The sequence below is a fragment of the Mobula birostris genome, chromosome 4, assembly GCF_030028105.1.
Source record: "Mobula birostris isolate sMobBir1 chromosome 4, sMobBir1.hap1, whole genome shotgun sequence".
In the NCBI taxonomy this organism is placed as follows: domain Eukaryota; kingdom Metazoa; phylum Chordata; class Chondrichthyes; order Myliobatiformes; family Myliobatidae; genus Mobula; species Mobula birostris.
The window spans coordinates 35,929,289-35,950,978 of NC_092373.1; the positions used below are offsets into that span (position 1 = coordinate 35,929,289).

Sequence of the window (21,690 nt, forward strand, 5' to 3'; positions counted from 1 at the left end):
CTGAGATGAAGCAGAAGGTGCTCAAGGCACAGCAGGCCAAGCAGCACATTGGAGAAAAGAATGGAATTAGTGTTATAGGTTGCTGACCTTCAGCAGAACCAGCCATTTCTGGTGAAAACTGGAAAAGCTGATAACCTCAAATTTGGTGTTGTGTTCCAATAGCAATAATGTGCCTATTGAGAAAATGAGGTTCAGTCCCTTAAGATTAATATTCAAAGTACATTCATTATCAAAAGAATGTATGAATTATACAACCTTAAGATTTGTCTGCTTACGGGCAGCCACAAAGCAAGAAACCTGAAAAAACCCAATTTAAACAAAATAAAACCCAGCACCCAATGCGCAGAGAAGAGGGGGAAGGAAACACAAATAGAAGTGAGCAACAGCTTTCTGAACCAAATCAGGTCCTTAGATCTGAATTGCCAGAGCAGCCTGAGTAAGCCCAGACCTCAGTCTCAGTTCATCATATTAATGGGGCAAATCGCCATGAAGCTCGCAGACACAGAGCATAGAAGCCAGGGCAGTCTCACAGTCTCAGTGTCACGGAGAGAAGAGTGAACATCGCGGGAGAGTGAGCATAATCAGCCTGATCTCATTTCCGGTTCCGACACCCTGCCTTTCTAGTCTATCTGGGCCAGTGTTTAAAATGTCCAAACAGCGGATTGTGCTTCACATTAGGACCCTGCCCTGTCCCCGTCACAGTGAATTACAGCGGGCCTAGACCATGCTGCTCAGTGTTTCACTCTGAGCCGAGACTTCATTGCCCAGCCTGAAGTTGTTCTCAACGTCTCCAGATCAAGTCAAGTCGCTTTTTATTGTCATTTCGACCATAAACTGCTGGTACAGTACACAGTAAAAACGAAACAACGTTCCTCCAGGATCATGGTGCTACATGAAACAACACAAAACTACACTGAACTAAGTGAGACAACACAAGGCTACACTAGACTACGTAAGACAATACAAAAACTACACTAGGCTATAGACTTACACAGGACTACATAAAGTACACAAAACAGCGCAGGGCAGTACAATAAATAATAAACAAGACAATAAGCACAGTAGAGGACAAATTACAATATAATAATAAATGATGTAGATGCCAGTCTAGTCTCTGGGTATTAAGGAGCCTGATAGCCTGGGGGAAGAAACTGTTGCACAGTCTGGTCATGAGAGCCCGAATTCTTCGGTACCTTTTTGCCAGATGGCAGGAGGGAGAAGAGTTTGTATGAGAGGTGTGTGGGGTCCTTCACAATGCTGTTGGCTTTGCAGGTGCAGCATGTAGTGTAAATGTCTGTAATGGCGGAAAGAGAGACCCCGATGATCTTCTCAGCTGACCTCACTATCTGCTGCAGGGTCTTGCGATCCGAGATGGTGCAATTCCCGATCAGGCAGTGATGCAGCTGGTCAGGATGCTCTGGATACATCCTCTGTAGAATGTGGTGAGGATGGGGAGTGGGAGATGGACTTTTCTTTGTCTTGTTCACACTCAGAGACAGGTGGTTGGCCCTGCACCAGTCCGTTAGCCGCTACACCTCCTCTCTATATGCTAACTCGTTCTTGCTGATGAGACCCACCACGGTCGTGTCATCGGCGAACTTGATAATGTGATTCGAGCTGTGTATTGCTGCACAGTCATGGGTCAGTAGAGTAAACAGCAGTGGACTGAGCACACAGCCCTGGGGGGCCCCCGTGCTCAGTGTGATGGTGTTGGAGATGCTGCTCCCGATCCACACTGACTGAGGTCTCCCAGTCAGGAAGTCTAGCATCCAGTTGCAGAGGGAGATGTTCAGGCCCAGCAGTTTCAGCTTTCCAAGCAGGTGCTGAGGAATGATGGTGTTGAATGCTGAACTGAAGTCTGTAAACAGCATTCAAACGTACGTGTCTTTTTTGTCCAGATGGGTGAGGGCCAGGTGGAGGGTTTTGGCGATAGCGTCGTCTGTTGAGCAGTTGAGTCGATACGCGAACTGCAGGGGGTCCACTGAGGGGGGCAGCAGGGTCTTGATGTGCCTCTCGAAACACTTCATGATGATGAATGTGAGTGCAACGGGATGGTAGTCGTTGAGGCAGGACACTGAAGACTTCTTCAGCACGGGGACGATGGTGGCGGCCTTGAAGCACGTTGGAACGACAGTGCTGCTCGGAGGTGTTGAAGATGTCAGTAAGAACATCTGCCAGCTGGTCTGCACATCCTCTAAGCACTCTGCCAGGTATATTGTCTGGTCCAGCAGCCTTCCGTGGGTTGAACCTGCATGGAGTTTTCCTCACATCGGCCACAGTAAGACACAGCACCTGGTCATTGGGAGGAGTGGCCTTCCTCGCCACCACGTCATTTTCCGCCTCGAAACGAGCGTAGAAGTTGTTAAACGCATCTGGAGGGAGGCATCACCCGCACAGTCAGATGATGTTGTCCTGTAGTTGGTGATGTTCTGAACGCCCTTCCACATGCGCCGCGTGTCACTGCTGTCCTGGAAGTAGCTGTGGATTTGCTAGGCGTGTGCACACTTTGCCTCTCTGATGGCCCTCGCTGTTGTTAGGTCTGCCTTGTCGCCTGCACTGAAGACGGAGTCACGGGTCCTCAGCAGCGCACGCACCTCCGTGGTCATCCATGGCTTCTGGTTAAAGCGTGTCATGATGGTCTTGGCCACAGTGACGTCATTGATGCACTTGCTGATGTAGCTAGTCACTGATGCTGTGTACTCCTCTAAGCTGGTGGAGTCGCCATCGGTTGCAGCCTCCTCGAACATGTGCCAGTCAGTGTGCTCAAAGCAGTCTTGAAGAGCAGAGATGGCTCCTGCTGGCCAGGTTTTCACCTCCTTCAGAACTGGCCTGGAGCGTCTGATGAGCGGTCTGTATGCTGGGATTAGCGTAACAGAGATGTGATCTGAGTAACCGAGGGGGATGTGGGGCTCCGCCTGGTACGCGTCGGGGATGTTTGTATAAACAAGGTCCAACATGTACGCCCCCTCGTCACAAAGTCTACATGCTGATGGAATTTGGGGAGCACTGACTTGAGGTTCGTGTGGTTAAAATCTCCGGCGACAATGAACAGTCCATCAGGGTGTGCATTCTGCAGTTCGCTAATAGCCCCATACAGTTCACAGAGCGCCTCCTTAGCATTAGCGCTGGGGGGAATGTACACACCGACTATAAGGACAGTGGTGAATTTCCGTGGTAAATAAAATGGTCTGCATCTAACAGTCACAAACTCCACTAGCGATGGGCAGTAAATAGAGACCAGCACAGAGTTCTTGCACCATTCCATGTTGATGTGTATACACAAGCCACCACTGCGAGCCTTACCGCACGGAGCTGCATCTCTGTCGGCCCGAAACAAAGCGAGCCCGTCTAGCTGAATGGCGGCATCTGGAACTCTGTCTCTAAGCCACGTTTCCATGAAAACGAAAGCGCAGCAGACTCTGAACTGATTGGCTCGGTGCTTACAGCAATCCAACTTCCCACCGGGGTTAGTTAGATAGGTATTGAAACTCCTCTGCCTTGACTACTTCTCTCTGAGTCGCTCATTCCAACTCCATCTGTGTTGATTTTGCAATGCACCAGCATCCCTTTGCCTTTGCTCAGCTATTCATTGTTTGTGATGATAGTTTAGCACAATTTATTTCAGAAGTGATGTTATTAATAATGTTGAACTTAGTTAGAGCTGTTGGATCTCTGTTATTTTTCTGATCCTGAGGTTTCTTCTAGGGATCAGAGATGGTGAGGAGTTTTAATTCATAATGATCATTTACTTTAAAGTTTAAACAAAGTGAAGAGCTGAGGAGTAAACCGGAGATTCAATGGAAAGCAAAGATGGAGAAGGCGAAAAGACTAAGAAAAGAATGGACCCTCTGAAAAATCCATCACCTTTATATTCAACATAATTCCTTAGATATGAATAAACCAATTAATGGTTGCACAATTACATCACATAGGTAATGTTCTACCACTTAGCCCAGCGGTCCCCAACCACCGGGCCGCAAAGCATGTGCTACCGGGTTGTGAGGAAATGATATGAGTCAGCTGCCCCTTTTCCTGATTCTCTGTCACGCACTGTTGCCAACTGTCCCATATTTGCCGGGACATCCCGTACATTGAGCCAAACTGGTTTGTCTTATATGGGACCGCCCTGGTCCCGTATTTCTCCCACTAAGGTAGAGCATTCCTATGAAACCTTTCATGCCGAAATGGCGTGAAGCAAAGAAGCAATTACCATTAATTTATATGGGAAAAATTTTTGAGCGTTCCCAGACCCAAAAAATAACCTAACAAATCATACCAAATAACACATAAAACCGAAAATAAATAACACTAACATATAGTAAAAGCAGTAATGATATGATAAATACACAGCCTATATAAAGTAGAAATAATGTATGTACAGTATAGTCGGGAAGATGAAGGCAGAACCGATTTGTGGGGAAAAATTGGCACATACGCGCATGCGCACAACACATGCGCACGTCATGCATGCGTACACAGGTGCCCGCGCAAGGCTTCATGGTCATTGTAGTCTTTCCACGGGTAAAGTGTCCCAGGATTTGACTGCTACTTTTGTCGCGCATTTGGGAGTGAGAAAATTGGCGACCCTAGCTATAAAAGACATGTTCCGGTGAGTTTAACCATACTTGAACACCACAACGCACCCCCCCACCCCCCCCCGGGGTCAGCCGGTCCACAAGAATATTGTCAATATTAGATCGGTCCGCGGTGCAAAAAAAAGGGTGGGGACCCCTGACTTAGCCAATTAAAAATGAGAAAGATGATAAGCCATTATATCTTACACTGTTTTCTGCTAGGAAGTGGGCACAAGCTACCACATACTCTGAAAAATACATGTTAGTTAAAAAATTACAGATGATTAAACAATGACTATAGTCTTGTGTTAATTCAGCTGATATCTTATAAAAGGTAATAAAACTGTGGATTCCAACAGAACGGTGCAAAGAGCCAGAAAAATTAAAGTGTGAAAGATCTGGTCTCTATCATATTAGAGTTGCTCTCTTTATCCATCTCTCCTTCTTTTCTGCAACTCAAAACTTGTTTAATGTCCAACATTTCCTAAACTTTAGTATATAGTCTTTGACCTTAAAAGTTAATCATGTTTCTCGCCATATTTGCTACCTTGAACATTTCTTGTTCCTTCTTTATGCATTTACAACTCTTTCTTTTAAATATTGTTATCAAATATCTTTGATCTACTTGTTCTGTAGGTGTGCTCCTGAAAGTCTGAAAACTCGAACATTCTCACATGCCAGTGATACCTGGATGTTTGGTGTCACTCTGTGGGAGATGTATACATATGGTCAAGAACCTTGGGTAGGCCTCAATGGGAGTCAGGTACTGGACACCATTTCTGTTTACTATGTGTTTTTCAGAATATTCTGGATTGTGTATTTTGTTGTGTCTATCCCTGTAGTGGATTTAAGTTATTTGCATGTGTTGCATCCTGCAGCTGGGTATCGAGTTTGTTCTCTGCATGTGCCTTACAGTGAGTGTACATCACTCTTTTTGGTCTGTATCAGAACATCTATTAAACACGGGCAGCGCGTGTGTATCTCCAGAAATATATATGTGAATTCTCCACTATGTTCTTATCTGTATTTCAAATGTGTTTGCAGGGCTTTGTTTTTTTTAAAATTATTTCTTGGGGATTTCAAATTATTCATTGTGGATTTCCCCATGTATGTATGACATCTTTGTATTGCTATTACGAAGTCTGCAATTAATTTATGAACAAAACTCCTATTATATATGAGTATATGCATGTGCACTTAGCTCTGTGTGTACATTGTATGTATAATTATAGTGCCTTATTTATTCTTTTGGCCCATGGTGTTTGTAGATTGCAACTAAAGATACTATTCCTATTCCAGATTTTGCATAAAATTGATAAAGAGGGTGAGCGGTTGCAAAGACCCGAAGACTGTCCACAGGATATTTATAATGTGATGCTGCAGTGCTGGGCGCACAAACCCGAGGACAGACCAACGTTCGTGGCACTCCGAGATTTTCTGATTGAGGTATGTTGTACTGATGCGTGGGGATCTATTCTAATTGATACCATATCTGTTTCAGCAAGTTGGATCAAGCACAGTCTGCAAAGAATGGAGAGATGAGAACCAATAAAAATTGCTTGCGTCAGTAGAAAACAGCATTAAAAATTAAAATGTATTTATTTTTTCTCATTGTGTTTGTTAAAGAAGGTAGCTTGACTTTATCGGAATGTGAAACAGCTGGAGAAAATGCAAACTGTCAGATTATATGAGCAGAGTGTTCATTCAGAATCTACTGCAAAGATTTCAAATTAAATACTATTTTCTACATGTTGCTTATACTTAAAATGAAATATTGTTCTTGTTTTGCAGTTTACTAATTCTTAACCTAAAAAGGCTTCATCCATTTGCTTCATGCATATTGTTACGGGTGGAAGTATGATTACCCTGTGTTCCACCCTTCTTGTGGACAGATGAGCACAGTTCCCATGTTCCCACAATGATTTTTGGGCGTTCCTCTCTATATGGATTGAAATGTTTTTTTTTCTGGTAGCCTGTCCTGCTGCTTCAGTTTCATTGTCAGAAATGTCATTGAAATTAATAACTTTGTTATGATTGAATTTGGTGCCTTCAATCCTAACACAATGCATTAATTAAACAGGCGCAGCCTACGGACATGCGAGCGCTGCAGGACTTCAGTGAACTCGACAAACTGCAGATTCAAATGAATGATGTTATCACAGTCATCGAGGGCAGGTTTGTGTTTGCAAGTTGCATCCGTTATGTTCAAAGTTTAAAATAAATTTATTTTCAGAGTACATATACATCACCATATACAACCCTGAGATTCATTTCCTTGAGGGCATACTCAGTAAATCCATAGCAGAATAATAACCATAATAGAGTCATCTAAAGACCGTACCAACTTGGGCGTTCAACAAATGTGCAAAAGAGACCAAACTGTACAGATACAAAAAGAAAGAAATAGTAATAATATAAATAAATATGCAATAAATATCAAGAACATGAGACGAAGGGTCCTTGAAAGTGAGTTCGTAGGTTGTGGGAACATTTCAATACCAGGCAAGTAAAGTTGAGTGAAGTTATCCCTTTCGGCTCAAGAGCCTGAAGCTTGAGGGGTAATAACTGTTGCTGAACCTGCTGGTGTGATGTGAGTCCTGAGGCTCCTGTACCACTTCCTGATGGTAGTAGCGAGAAGAGAGCATGACCTAGGTGGTGGGGGACCCTGATGGTGGATGTTGCTTTCCTGCGACAATGCTTCGTGTAGAAGTGCTCAGTGGTGGGGGTGGCTCTATCTATGGTAGACTGAGTTGTATCCTCTACTTTTTGTAGGATTTTCCATTCAAGGATATTGGTGTTTCCATACCAGGCTGTGATGTAGTCAGTCAATATAGTCTTCACAACACATCTACCAACAGGTTCTGGGACACCTTCTTCCACCAGGTTATCAGACTGATTAATTCATGCTGATATAGTTGTATTTCTATGCTATATTGACTGTCCTGTTGTACATACTATTTATTACAAATTACAATAAATTGCACGTTGCACATTGAGATAGAGACGTAACATAAAGATTTTTACTCATGTATATGAAGAATGTAAGAAATAGAGTCAATTCAATTCATTTCTATAGAAGTTTGTCAAAGTTTTAGATGTCATGCTGAATCTTCTCAAACTCCTAAGGAAGTAGAGGCACTGCGGTGCTTTCTTCATAATTGCCTTTGCTGTGTCCAGGATAGATCCGCTGAAATTATAACACCACGGAATTTCAAGTTGCTGACCCTCTCCACTTCTGATCCTCTGATGAGGATTGGCTCATGGACCTTTAGTTTCCTCCTCCTGAAGTCAATAATCATCTCCCTGGTCTTGGTTAACATTGAGTAAGAGGTTCTTGTTGTGGCACCACTCAGACAGATTTTTAGTTTCCCTCCAACGTGCTGATTTGTCACTACCTCTGATTCAGCCTATGGCAGTGGTGTCATCAGCAAACTTGAATATGACACTGCAGCTGTGCTTAGCCACGCAGTCATAAGTGTAAGGTGAGCTGAGCAGAGGAGCTAAGCACACAGACTTGCGGTGCACCTTTGTTGATGGAGATCGTGGAAGAGATATTGTTGCCAATCTAAACTGACTGGTGTCTGCAAGTGAGGAAATTGAGGATCCAATTGCACAAGAAGGTATTGAGATCTGGGAGCTTATTGATTAGTTCTGATGGTGTTGACTGCTGAGCTGTAGATGCTAAAGAGCATCCTGATGCTGTCCAGATGTTCAAGGGTTGAGTGAAGGGCCAATGAGATGGCATCTGCTGTGGACCTGTTGCTTTGGTAGGCAAAGACCCTTTTTCAGGACAGGTGTCTAATATCCAGGCATGCATAAGAAAAGGCTGCGTGTGTGTAGTGTTGCAACCGAATTTGGCATACTTCTGAATGTAAACTTCGGGAGGAGGAGAAGATGACAGCGCGACACAGTGTGCGCGACCTCTCCGGTGAAATGATATCGTATTTGTTAAATAGGGGCCTTGCACAATTCTGATTTGATGGAGACAGACGCGAGAAGCACGGAGGAACATCTGGAGAAACTTCTGAAATGCCCGGTTCGCTGCTGCTGCTACTGTGTGATCGAGAATCTCTGGAGGGAAGGCCCCAAATCCTTGGCTTTGCCTGTTGCTGGCAGCCAGGGCTGGGGTTGATGGTGCTCTGTGCTCGGTGTTGGAGGACTGGTCGGAAGCTCGTAGTTTTCGGACGACTCAGAGTCACACTGTGGTCAGGTGCTTCCAGGGTGCTGCATTGGCAAGTTTGTGGCGCTGGAAGCTCATGGCAGGGAGAGTTTTCTTCCTTCTCCCATCTGCGTGAGATGATGGGACTTTCGAGAGACTTTGAACTTTTTTTTACTGTGCCCATGGCCTGTTCTTCATCAAGTTATGGTATTGCTTGTACTGTTGTAACTATATGTTATAATTATGTGGTTTTTGTCAGTTTTTCAGTCTTGGTCTGTCTTGTGTTTCTGTGATAACACACCGGAGGAACATTGTATCATTTCTTAATGCATGCATTACTAAATGACAATAAAAGAAGACTGCGTATCCTCATAATCTTAATCTAAAACTGCAGTATAATTGAGCAATTTCAAAAAAGAAGTGGAAATTCAGATGATGAGCGAAGGGGCTTTGCTCATCAATAAACTGAGATGAAAACATTGATTGAAAGTTTATCGCTTTTTGTATTTGAGTGGCATGTGGATGAGAATCTGAGAGAGGAAGAGACTTTCTTCTGTTTTAATTAAATGTGATAGAAGAGAAGAAGAAGACAGCCCTTAACTTCGAGTGGAGTCATTGGGACGCCGTCATGATGGCGTCTTTTTTAGCAGGCTTTCTTATTTTTACGAGACCGAGTTGCTAGCTCGATGCTCAACCCAGCACAGATAGAAAGCGTGCAAGGGAGTCGGCTGGATTCGAACTCGGGAGCCTTCACTCCAAAGTCCGGCGCTGATGCCACTACGCCATCAGCCGGCGAAATTAAATGTGATAGCTCCAATAAACAGTGTAGATCTCTTGGCGCACTTCTGGATACAACCAGAATTGGATTTTTTGACTGAGGTTGTTCATTTAAACTTGGCACTGCCTTCTATCCACCCACCCATGAGTAATTTTCCACTTGTGCAACACTGGCATGTTGCAAAGTGATTCTGGAAACAGGTTGAAGTGTAGAGTTTCTGAATAGTGTGCTGTTCTTGATGTTAGCTGATCCCCACGAGAGCTTCCACTATTCAGTGCGCTGCCCGTCACAAATATAATTCTGTGTGTGCAACGTGTTTTGGCCAGTGGATCAGGCCCCAAACATGAATGGTGCATATGTAGAATATTATTTCCATGATGCAGGATAACACCAGTCACTGATAATTACAAATATTCATGGCAGATCTGTGTCATTAAAGGCATCTTTAGTTATTATACCACTGTCTGAAAAGAAAGTTGTATTATGCATAGTGAACGGTTATCTTTGTAGTTGATTAATGGAACAAGTTATACCAATCACCAACAGAAGTTGGTCCTTTGGATAGATCAACTTTGTCCAACATCCCTTCAGGCCAAAATTGTATTTATTTAGTGCCCAGTGCATTTCACAAAATAATACATTTTCATTGTGCCTTGTATCTTGTATTCATGCAACAACTTACTGGAAGCAAGTCTATAAAGTGGGAAATATACAAAATCAAAATGCATGTCAGACAGCATACATGAAGAGATAAAGAAGTTAGCATTTCTTGTCATTCAGAGCTAGGAGCAATTAGAAGTATGCCTCCACACATATCCAGTTTCTACAGTGCAGTATAACAAAAATATAGAACATAGAATAGTACAGCACAGTCCAGGCCCTTCAAGTTGTGCCGACCCTCAAACCCTGCCTCTCACCTTAAATTCCTCCATATACCTGTCTAGTAGTCTCTTAAACTTCACTAGTGTATCTGCCTCCACCACTGACTCAGGCAGTGCGGGCAGTGCATTCCACGCACCAACCACTCTCTGAGTAAAAAACCTTTCTCTAATATCCCCCTTGAACTTCCCACCCCTTACCTTAAAGCCATGTCCTCTTGTATTGAGCAGTGGTGCCCTGGGGAAGAGGTGCTGGCTATCCACTCTATCTATTCCTCTTATTATCTTGTACACCTCTATCATGTCTCCTCTCATCCTCCTTCTCTCCAAAGAGTAAAGCCCTAGCTCCCTTAATCTCTGATCATAATCCATACTCTCTAAACCAGGCAGCATTCTGGTAAATCTCTTCTGTACCCTTTCCAATGCTTCCACATCCTTCCTATAGTGAGGCAACCAGAACTGGACACAGTACTCCAAGTGTGGCCTAACCAGAGTTTTATAGAGCTGCATCATTACATCACGACTCTTAAACTCTATCCCTCGACTTATGAAAGCTAACAACCCCATAAGCTTTCTTAACTACCCTATCCACCTGTGAGGCAACTTTCAGGGATCTGTAGACATGTACCCCCAGATCCCTCTGCTCCTCCACACTACCAAGTATCCTGCCATTTACTTTGTACTCTGCCTTGGAGTTTGTCCTTCCAAAGTGTACCATCTCACATTTCTCTGGGTTGAACTCCATCTGCCACTTCTCAGCCCACTTCTGCATCCTATCAATGTCTCTCTGCAATCTTTAACAATCCTCTGCATTATCTACAACACCACCAACCTTTGTGTCGTCTGCAAACTTGCCAACCCACCCTTCTGCCCCCACTTCCAGGTCGTTAATAAAAATCACTCGATAATATCCAATCAATTTTGTTGAGAAATCCCAGTGGTTTGGCATCCATCACTGAACTGTTCCCACAACCTATGGACTCACTTTAAGTGTCTTTTCCACACCGGTTATCTGCCCTGATGGTGCGGTCACTCACTGATTCCATTATGGTTATTGGATTTATTGAGTATGCCTGCAAGTAAAATCAATCTCAGGTTTGTGTATGGTGACATGCATGTACTTTGATTATAAATTTATTTTGAACTTTGATCCAGCACATTTAGTGCTGACTCCCTCTAACACACCAGGGCCTTTGGTTTCTGTGCTTCACTGAAATTTATTGAGTTCACTGAAAAATTTATTTTGCTACTATATTAATTAATGTAATTTTAAAATATAATTTAGAAGTGAGTCTTAGCATTAACTGAGAGTAATCTTGAAAGTCTGCCAGTCTTGCACCACCAAGTCTTATACACGCTAGATTTACAAGATTTAATGGTATTTTCCTTTTGACCTGACAGAAGTTCTTGGTTTAAGCTTTTTCTGTAGTGGAGTGATAAACTGAGAAATGTTGGCCTGTGTTTATATCTATTAACTTAAAAGCCCTTTCTTGCCAAAGCATTGTAAGTTGGCAGGGTTGATCAGCAGGTTAACTCAGAACAATAAGCAAGCATAAATCATCTTTCTGTAAAGAGAAATACTAATATCAGCTCTGCATCATTTCCTCCCATCAAGTTACTAGTCTGTTGGTCATTATTCAAAAACAGAATGAAATGTCTGGAGGCGGAGCCACCTGAACCCAAGACCTCAAATAAAAATATGTCCTTAGTGTTCACCCTAAGAAAGTTGTGTTAATCTTGTAAATTATTGTGCAAAGAGGCACTTTTTTTTATTGATATTATGTTGGGAAATATCGTGTTGTGTACTAATATTTGCATTTTCCATGCTCTGTCTTTTTCTTACACTTGAAGGGTTTTCTTCAATTGCTATTCCATTTGTTTCTAAAATGAAGATTGCCTATCTAGCTTATGTTAACTGTAGTTTTATGAAATTATTAGCAAAACTAATGCTTAAGCAATTTTTACCTAGTCATTATTAGTGTCAACAATAATCTTGAGAATCTAAATGCTGCCATAACTTTTAACATTGTTTTTAAATATGAATGTAATGTTTTCCTTTGATTCATGACATGTAAAACTTCCCCAAAATGTGGTGGTTAGAGATGTTGTATCTAGTATACCGTACAAACAAGCTGCTTCAACAAACCTTGTCCATACTCACAGTGAACCAACGTAATCTTTTTTTGGGTGAAATCCCTCACCAGAAAGTGAATGATCTTGGAAAATGCACCAAGATTTATTTCATTGTTCGTAAATGTCAGTATATGAAGCTGCTTGTTAATAGCAAGTGTACTAGGCATGACTAAGTAAAATCAGATGAACAGCCAAGATCCTGGCACCAAACTTAAACAGACCAAATTCTGTACCAGACCAGTCCATGTTGCAAAGTTCTCCTCACAAACATTTGAGGGCTGGTGTCTGAACTAGGGTACTGCTAATACTGGGGAGGAGGTGGGGGTGTATAGTTTTATGGTGATTGGAGGAAAGTATTTGGATGTCTGATGTAAACTTATTACTTAATGAGTGGTGGGTGCATGGAACACCCTGCCAGGGTTGAAGTTAGAAGCAGATACATTAGGGATATTTAAGATACTCTTAGATAGGCACATACTGCAGATGATAGAAAAATGAGGACTATGTAGGAGGAAAGGTTTAGATCGATCTTAGGGAGTAGGTTGAATGGTCGGCACGTCACTGTTGGCCGAAGGGCCTATACCTTGCTGTAATGTACTGTGTTCTATTGTGTGGTACTACTATTTTACTAAATGCGTAGATTGAGAACATACCTATGAGCTGAAAATTGGGTGTGAATTAGGAACCTTTTACCACCATCTGTAAATTCTTGGGCCAATATTTCTCTTATCCGACCTTTGCCATCAAGCTGATGATGAATTTAATTAACATTGTGGTAGGACATTGCAAGAGGAACACCAGGTTTACTTAAAATGAGGTAACAAAGTTTTGAAGCTGCCTCACAAATACTGAACAGCAAATCTGATATGTCACAGACACATCAAAATAATTGTCCAACTAATGAATTATATCAAGGTCTGCTATCCCGCAACATCCAGTAACACAAGTTCTTGCCAGTTAATCACTGTACAGGAAGATGGGGCTCCTTGCTTATTGATGATGGAGCTCAAACTGTCAATAGCAATAATGTAACTGCCAGCCTACTTCAAACAGAAATAGCAAGTGAATGGCAAAAATTTTGGATTTGCAAAAGTAATTCTTCAGACGATTTGATTCCTATCACGTGATATTGAGAAATCCACAGAATCTACAACAGATGCCATCTCATTGGCTCTTCACTCAATCCTGGAACACCTGGCCACGTATAAAGACCTGCACTGACCAGCTGGCTGGTGTGTTCACTGAGATCTTCAACCTTTTGCTCTGGCTGTGTATGTTACCCACTTGCTTCAAGTAGGCTTCAATTATACCTGTGCCTGAGAAGAGCATGGTGATCTGCCTCTAAGACTATCCCCAGTTCCACTTAATGAAGTGTTTTGAGAGGTTGATGATGAAATGTACCTACTGCTGTATGAGTGGCAACTTGGATCCTCTCCAGTTTGCCTACCGGAGCAACAGTCCACAACAGATGCCGTCTCATTGGCTCTTCATTCAATCCTGGAACACCAGGACAGCAAGAATGCATACTGTACATCAGGATACTCTTTATCAACTACATCTCAGCATTCAATACCATCATCACCTCAAAACTAAACAATAAGTTCCAAGAAACACACATCAAAGTTGCTGGTGAACGCAGCAGGCCAGGCAGCATCTCTAGGAAGAGGTACAGTCGACGTTTTGGGCCGAGACCCTTTGTCAGTTCTGACGAAGGGTCTCGGCCTGAAACGTCGACTGCACCTCTTCCTAGAGATGCTGCCTGGCCTGCTGCGTTCACCAGCAACTTTGATGTGTGTTGCTTGAATTTCTAGCATCTGCGGATTTCCTCGTGTTTGCGTTTTTAAATAAATTCCAAGACCTTGGCCTCAATACCCCCTTGTGCATTTGAATCCTGGATTTTACAAACAGGAGAAAATCTGCAGATGCTGGAACTCCAAGCAACACACACAAAATGCTGAAGGAACTCAGCAGGCCAGGCAGCATCTATGGAAAAAAGTACAGTCAATGTTCCTGCTTGTTCTGGCAGATGGTATGTAGATCTGGTCTCCCAATTTATATTGGGTCTCACCGATATACCAGAGGCCACATTGGGAGCACCGAACACAGTGCATTTGCACAGTTCGTTGTCTTCTGCATTCTGAGCTTTCATTGATCCTATTATAGTTACGATTTTATAGATTTGCTGAGCATGCCCAAAGAGAATGGCAGGCAGTGACTAGTGGGGCACCGCAAGGCTCAGTGCTGGGACTCCAGTTGTTTACAATATATATTAATGACTTGGATGAGGGAATTAAATGCAGCATCTCCAAGTTTGCGGATGACATGAAGCTGGGCGGCAGTGTTAGCTGTGAGGAGGATGCAGGATGACTTGGATTGGTTAGGTGAGTGGGCAAATTCATGGCAGATGCAATTTAATGTGGATAAATGTGAGGTTATCCACTTTGGTGGCAAAAACAGGAAAACAGATTATTATCTGAATGGTGGCCGATTAGGAAAAGGGGAGGTGCAATGAGACCTGGGTGTCATTATACACCAGTCATTGAACGTGGGCATGCAGGTACAGCAGGTGGTGAAAAAGGCGAATGGTATGCTGGCACTTATAGCAAGAGGATTCGAGTACAGGAGCAGGGAGGTACTGCTGCAGTTGTACAAGGCCTTGGTGAGACCACACCTGGAGTATTGTGTGCAGTTTTGGTCCCCTAATCTGAGGAAAGACATCCTTGCCATAGAGGGAGTACAAAGAAGGTTCACCAGATTGATTCCTGGGATGGCAGGACTTTCATATGATGAAAGACTGGATGTACTAGGCTTATACTCATTGGAATTTAGAAGATTGAGGGGGGATCTTATTGAAACGTATAAAATCCTAAAGGGATTGGACAGGCTAGATGCAGGAAGATTGTTCCCGATGTTGGGGAAGTCCAGAACGAGGGGTCACAGTTTGAGGATAAAGGGGAAGCCTTTTAGGACCGAGATTAGGAAAAACTTCTTCACACAGAGTGGTGAATCTGTGGAATTCTCTGCCACAAGAAACAGTTGAGGCCAGTACATTGGCTATATATTTCAGAGGGAGTTAGATATGGCCCTTATTGCTAAAGGGATCAGGGGGTATGCAAGGAAAGCAGGTACAGGGTTCTGAGTTGTATGGTCAGCCATGATCATACTGAATGGCGGTGCAGGCTCGAAGGGCTGAATGGCCTACTCCTGCACCTATTTCCTATGTTTCTATGAAATGAAACTCAGAGTTGTATATGGTGACATATATCATATATCAGGTTTATTATCACCGGCATGTGACGTGAAATTTGTTAACTTAGTAGCACCTGTTCAATGCAATACATAATCTAGCAGAGAGAGAAAATTATAATAACAAATAAAATAAAACATAATAATAAACAAGTAAATCAATAACGTGTATTGAATAGATTTTTAAAAATGTGCAAAAAACAGAAATACTGTATTTTTTTTAATAAGTGAGGTAATGTCCAAAGCTTCAATGTCCGTTTAGGAATCAGATGGCAGAGGGGAAGAAGCTGTTCTTGAATCGCTGAATGTGTGCCTTCAGGCTTCTATATCTCCTGCCTGATGGTAACAGTGAGAAAAGGGCATGCCCTGGGTGCTGGAGGTCCTTAATAACGGACGCTGCCTTTCTGAGACACCGCTCCCTAAAGATGTCCTGGGTATTTTGTAGGCTAGTGCCCAAGATGGAGCTGACTAGATTTACAACCTTCTGCAGCTTCTTTCAGTCCTGTACAGTAGCCCCTCCATACCAGACAGTGATGCAGCCTGTCAGAATGCTCTCCACGGTACAACTACAGAAGTTTTTGAGTGTATTTGTTGACATGCCAAATCTCTTCAAACTAATAAAGTATATCCGCTATCTTGCCTTCCTTATGACTACATGGATATGTTGGGACCAGGTTAGAGCCTCAGAGATCTTGACACCCAGGAATTTGAAGCTGCTCACTCTCTCCACTTCTGATTCCTCTGTGAGGATATATGTACTTTGATAATAAAATTTACTTTGAACTTTCAAAGAGATAAGAACACTACATAAAATTTTAAAAAGCCTTGGAATTAGGCAACATCTTGGGAAAAGCATTGAAGATCTGCACTCTAGAATCAGCAACAGATATAGGCAAGTTATTCCTGTACAGTTTAAGAACATACAAAATCGGAGCAGGAGTAGGCCATTTGGCCTTTTGTGCCTGCTACCTACATCACTTAATAAAATCATGACTGATCTTTTAGCTCAGTGTCACTTTAGAGCACTAGTTCTATATTATCTTGATTCCTTAATTTGCCAAAGATATATTGAATATACTTGGCAGCTAAGTCTCCACAGACTGATTGGGTAGAAATTTCAAAGATATATCATTCTTGAGGTGAAGACATTTCATTGAATCTGTCAATGACGAATACATTTTCAGACTGTGATCCAGGTTTAAACCCTGAAACTGACTGCCTAACGAAACCACTGTGGGAGAAAGACTGCCACAGTTAAAGAAGGCACTACACCAACCTTACCTCAAGGGCCATTAACAATGGGCATAAAGCTGACTTTGCCACTGGTGCCCGCATCCTGAAATGAATATTTTTAAAAAAAAATCAGAATCGGGTTTATTATCACTGAAATTTGTTGTTTTGTGGTGGCAATAAAGGGCAAGTCATTTGATATAAGTTTAAAAATTATTGTATAGGTTCATGGAGTGTTCAAGTATCTGATGGCAGAGGGAAAGAGGCTATTCCTAAAATGTTACGTGCAGGTTTTCAGGCTCTTGTACCACCTCTCCAATGGTAGTAATGAGAAGAGCTATGTCCCAGATAGTGAAGGACCTTAATGAAGGATGCTACCCTCTTGAGGCACCACTTTTAAATGTTTCCTTGATTGTAGGGAGGGTTTTGCCCATGATGCAGCTGGCTGAGTCTATAATCCTCTTTCAGTCCTGAGCCTCCATATCAGGCAGTGATACAGCCAGTCAGAATGCTCTTCACTATACTGTAGAAGAAGAAGAAGAAAGCCCTTAACTCTGAGTGGAGTCATCGGGACGCCATCATGGCAGCTTTTTTGTTAGTGGGCTTTAGTATTTTTACGAGGCCGAGTTGCTAGCTTGATGCTCAATCCAGCACGGATGGAAAGCGTGCAAGGGAGCCGGCTGGATTCGAACTTGGGAGCCTTTGCTCCGAAGTCCAGTGCTGATGCCACTACACCACCAGCCGTCTGCAGAAATTTCCTGGAGTCTTTGGTGACATACCAAATTTTCTCAAACTCCCAATGTATTATAGCTGCTGGCATGCCCTCTTCATGATTACATCAATGCGTTGGTCCCAGGATAGATCATCTGAGATGTTGACACCCAGGACATTGAGGCTGCTTACTCTTTCCACCACTAACCCCTCAATGAGGATTGATGCATGCTCTCCTGACTTTTCCCTTCCTGAAATCATAATCAGTTCTTTGGTCTTCCTGATATTGAGTGTGAGGTTGTTGTGAAACCACTCAACCAACTGATCTGCCTCACTCTTGTATGCCTCCTTGTTGCCATCTGAGATTCAGTGATGTCATTGGTAAATTTATGGATGGCATTTGAGCTGTACCAATCATAGGTGTAGAACAGGGTTTCTCAAAGTACGGTCTACAGACCCTTTGGTTAATGGTAGGGTCCGTGGCATAAAAAAGGTTGGAAACCCCTGGTGTAGAGAGAGTAGAACAGTAGGCTAAGCCCATATCCTTGAAGTATTGATTGCCAGTGAGTAGGAGATATTATTTCTGATCCACACTGACTTTGTATCTCCGTCTGCAAATGGATCTTTGACTTTCTCATCGGGAGACAGAGGCCTAGGTTTTGAAACTTGTTAGTAGTAGTTAGGGGATGATGGTGTTGAATGCTGAGCTATAATGCATAAACAACAGCCAGATGTGTACTTCTGTTGTCCAAGTGCTCGAAAGCTGAGTACAGAGCTAATGGATTGTGTCAGCTTTGGTTAAGTTGCATGTTTTCAGTAGCCTGTTGAATACACCATCAGGGTCTAGTGCCTTGCAAGGGTTTACTCACTTGAAAGGTATTTTGACATCAGCCCCCTCAACAGAGATCGTGAGGTCACCAGATGTTTTGTACTGATCTGTAGAGATGTAATTTTATTCTCTCTTTCAAAGTGTGCATAAAAGGCATTGAGCTCATCCAAGGTGTAAAACCTCACTACTATTTATGCTATTAGGTTTTGCCTTATAGGAAATTGTGCATGTGATTGTATCTCTGAACTTCACATGGAATTGCCATTTTGCTCTCACGATGTCCTGCCATTTGTCAAATCTGGACTTCTGTTAGGGTTCTGGATCACTGCTCTTGAATGCCATAGATGTAGCCTCAGCAGACTACAACTCTCCTGGTCCGTCCAGGGCTTCTGGTTTGGGTACATTCAAGAAGATGCATACTAATCCATGCAGGTCTTGATGAAGTCGGTGATGTCTGTAGCATATCATTCAGATTTGAAGTCTAATCCCTAAATAAGGTCCAATCCACCAATTCAAAACGGTCCTGTAAATGCCCTCTGCCACCCTTGATGATACTTTCAGTCTTCACCACTGTTGCTGAGGGTCTCAGTCGATTATATTCTCCCTATGGGATTACCATTACCAATAATAAAACAAAATTGCTTTGCTACTTTTATACTTTCATTTCCCACCAAAGTTAATGACCGTACATCTTTCAACATTATATTCATTCTGGCATGCCCTTTCTTATTCACTTAGTCTATCTGTACTCCCCTGAAACCTTTGTGCTTCCAGCTCACATGTAATATTGAGCTACATGTATACTCAAGTCCCCTGTCCATCGCCCACTGGTCATTGTTTCTCAGTCAAAAACCTATCCTTTGTCCATCACCCACTGGTCACTGTTTCCCAGTAAATAGCCTATTATTCCATTTGTTTTCTATCTATTAGCAAGTTCTCAATCCATAACAATATATTACCCCAAAACTGTGCACATTGATTTTAGACATAGTCGTACTCCGAAAATTTGATAATCTCATGTGGTATCTGAATGGAGGTGGGTATATCAGAATTGGAATTGCTTTATTGCTGTCGGGTGGACCGAAAATCTCGTGGTGCATACTGTTCATATAGGTCAAAAATAATATTGCAATGAAATAGGTGCATCTTCAAATAGGATAATGCATTTAAGAGAATTACTTGTCAGTTAGGAAGAGCAGCTCAACTAAATTAGGTGCTGCCCCTCACTGAAAGCCACTCCCACCTGTGGTCTTTCCTGTTACCTTCGACAAAATGCAGTTTCAAGCCCTTACCATCTTGCAATGTTTCATGGTTGTTGGGTCTATTTTCCAGGACTTTCTGCTGTTGCCTTCTCAATCAGCTGAGCAATCTCAAGCAGCTCAATGTTACTGATTGTCAGAAGGGAAACCGGCTCTTTTTTAAGGAAGCTTCATGAGGTGCTGTTGTTCATTTTGACAGTGTCTTTGTGTTTTTGACATTGCCAGCTTCTCTTCACTTTGAATTGCCTTTTCTAGCATGTTCCATTTTTGTAATCACTTTTGCTCTGTTTCTTAATACTTTTTATACATTCACTTATGGGTTGTGCTTGCTCTCTTTCACCGCTATCGTATTTTTTGGTAATTAAGTCCTTATCACTTATTTCCATCTGCTTCTCTCTATTTGCTCCATTTTTGCTTTAAGTACAGTCAGAGTTTATTGTAATCAAATACAAATCCCTGGCATAGCATATTTGATTGATGGATCTAAACCTATTAGAAATACCTTAGGTAGCCACCACAGGCAGATAGTCCTGTCAATTTCTACATCCAGTTCGAATTGATTGATAATATTTATTAGAAAAACAAGCTTGGGACCTCTTATTTTCAGAGAGCAGAACTTTAATGGATTTATTGTTTGTTGATTTTACAAGAACTTGTAATTACATATAATATTCACAAACTTTCTGTTGGTGTGTGAAGAACAAACTTGTACAAATATTTATCAATTCCTCAAAACCTACCACTTGGCAATGTACAAGGCTTGAAGGATTTATTTTCTCAATTTAACATATTAACTAATAGTTAGTGTCAAGTAATTTGGCACACATGAACACCATTATGCATTTCTATTAGCAGAGCATAATTAATAATTTTACCAACAAGGCCATCTCAATTTATTTAGGTTGAATTTCAGAAGCAATCCAATTTATGAAATAAGCTTTCTGCCAACATAGTCATCTTTTTGGGGTCCTAGAATTTTAATGAACATTTTTACCTCCGTTTTTACAGGGCTGAAAATTATTGGTGGAGAGGTCAGAACAAGCGCACACTGAAGGTGGGACAGTTCCCACGAAATACAGTGACTTCCGTCGCAGGCCTTTCAGCCCATGACATCAGCCATCCACTCAAGAACAGCTTTATTCACACGGGGCATGGAGATACCAAACTTGAGCGTTGCTGGGGCTTTCCTGACAAAATAGATGAGTATGTAGGAATTTGCATACAAGCTAGACTGGCTTACTCCACTGAATAGTTTGAGTGTATGTATATGTGAAAGCTAGTTTCACTTTCCTTTAGCATTCACCTTGCTTGGGCATTTATTTCTATTGTTTTTGTGTGCATACATGCAATCCCAAATTAAACTTCAAGCTTCTCTTGCCTTTACAACTACAGCTTGTGCTTATGCCATTGCATGTCTTTCATATTCCATTATTCTGTCTCTTACCTAATTATTTTCTTTCTATAGCAATGACTAATCCCAATTTATGGCAGTGGCAGGATCCATTATTTTGCCAGCATTCTTTTCATGTCTGAACACACAGTGAAATTTCACAATCCTATCATTACCAGATACACATGCAAACTTCCAATTAAACAATGATCTGAAGGAGAGATTCTTGTTGAATTTTCAGTCCTTTTCATACTCAAAGACTTCCCTATCAGGATCCAGATCAGGTTTATTATGATGTAAAGGTTGTTGTTTTGTGGTAGTTTTATATTTTTGTGCATTGGACATAGGAGAAGTACAATAATGTCACATTGATTCAAGGTTAGCTGTGGGGTGGTTTAGAGGAGCAAATTTGTAGAGAGAACACAGACTGTTTCAGGAAACAAGGTTGATTTTTACTTTTCACATGCTGACTGGAACTCCCATACTGTAAAAGGGCTGGATGG

General features: G+C 42.1%; 1 protein-coding gene across 12 annotated transcripts in view; it reads left to right on the top strand.

Moving 5' to 3' along the window:
- tnk2b (tyrosine kinase, non-receptor, 2b) overlaps nt 1-21,690 on the top strand; it is a 244,249-nt gene that overhangs the window by 176,270 nt on the left and 46,289 nt on the right. For 10 of the 12 annotated variants that reach the window (XM_072255152.1, XM_072255156.1, XM_072255157.1 and 7 more), the window contains exons 7-10: nt 5,211-5,337; nt 5,874-6,020; nt 6,655-6,749; nt 20,806-21,000. In XM_072255152.1, the coding sequence (XP_072111253.1) occupies nt 5,211-5,337; nt 5,874-6,020; nt 6,655-6,749; nt 20,806-21,000 (564 nt within the window). The remainder of the gene's footprint in view (nt 1-5,210; nt 5,338-5,873; nt 6,021-6,654; nt 6,750-20,805; nt 21,001-21,690) is intronic. The other 2 variants (XM_072255151.1, XM_072255160.1) reach the window with 2 other exon arrangements.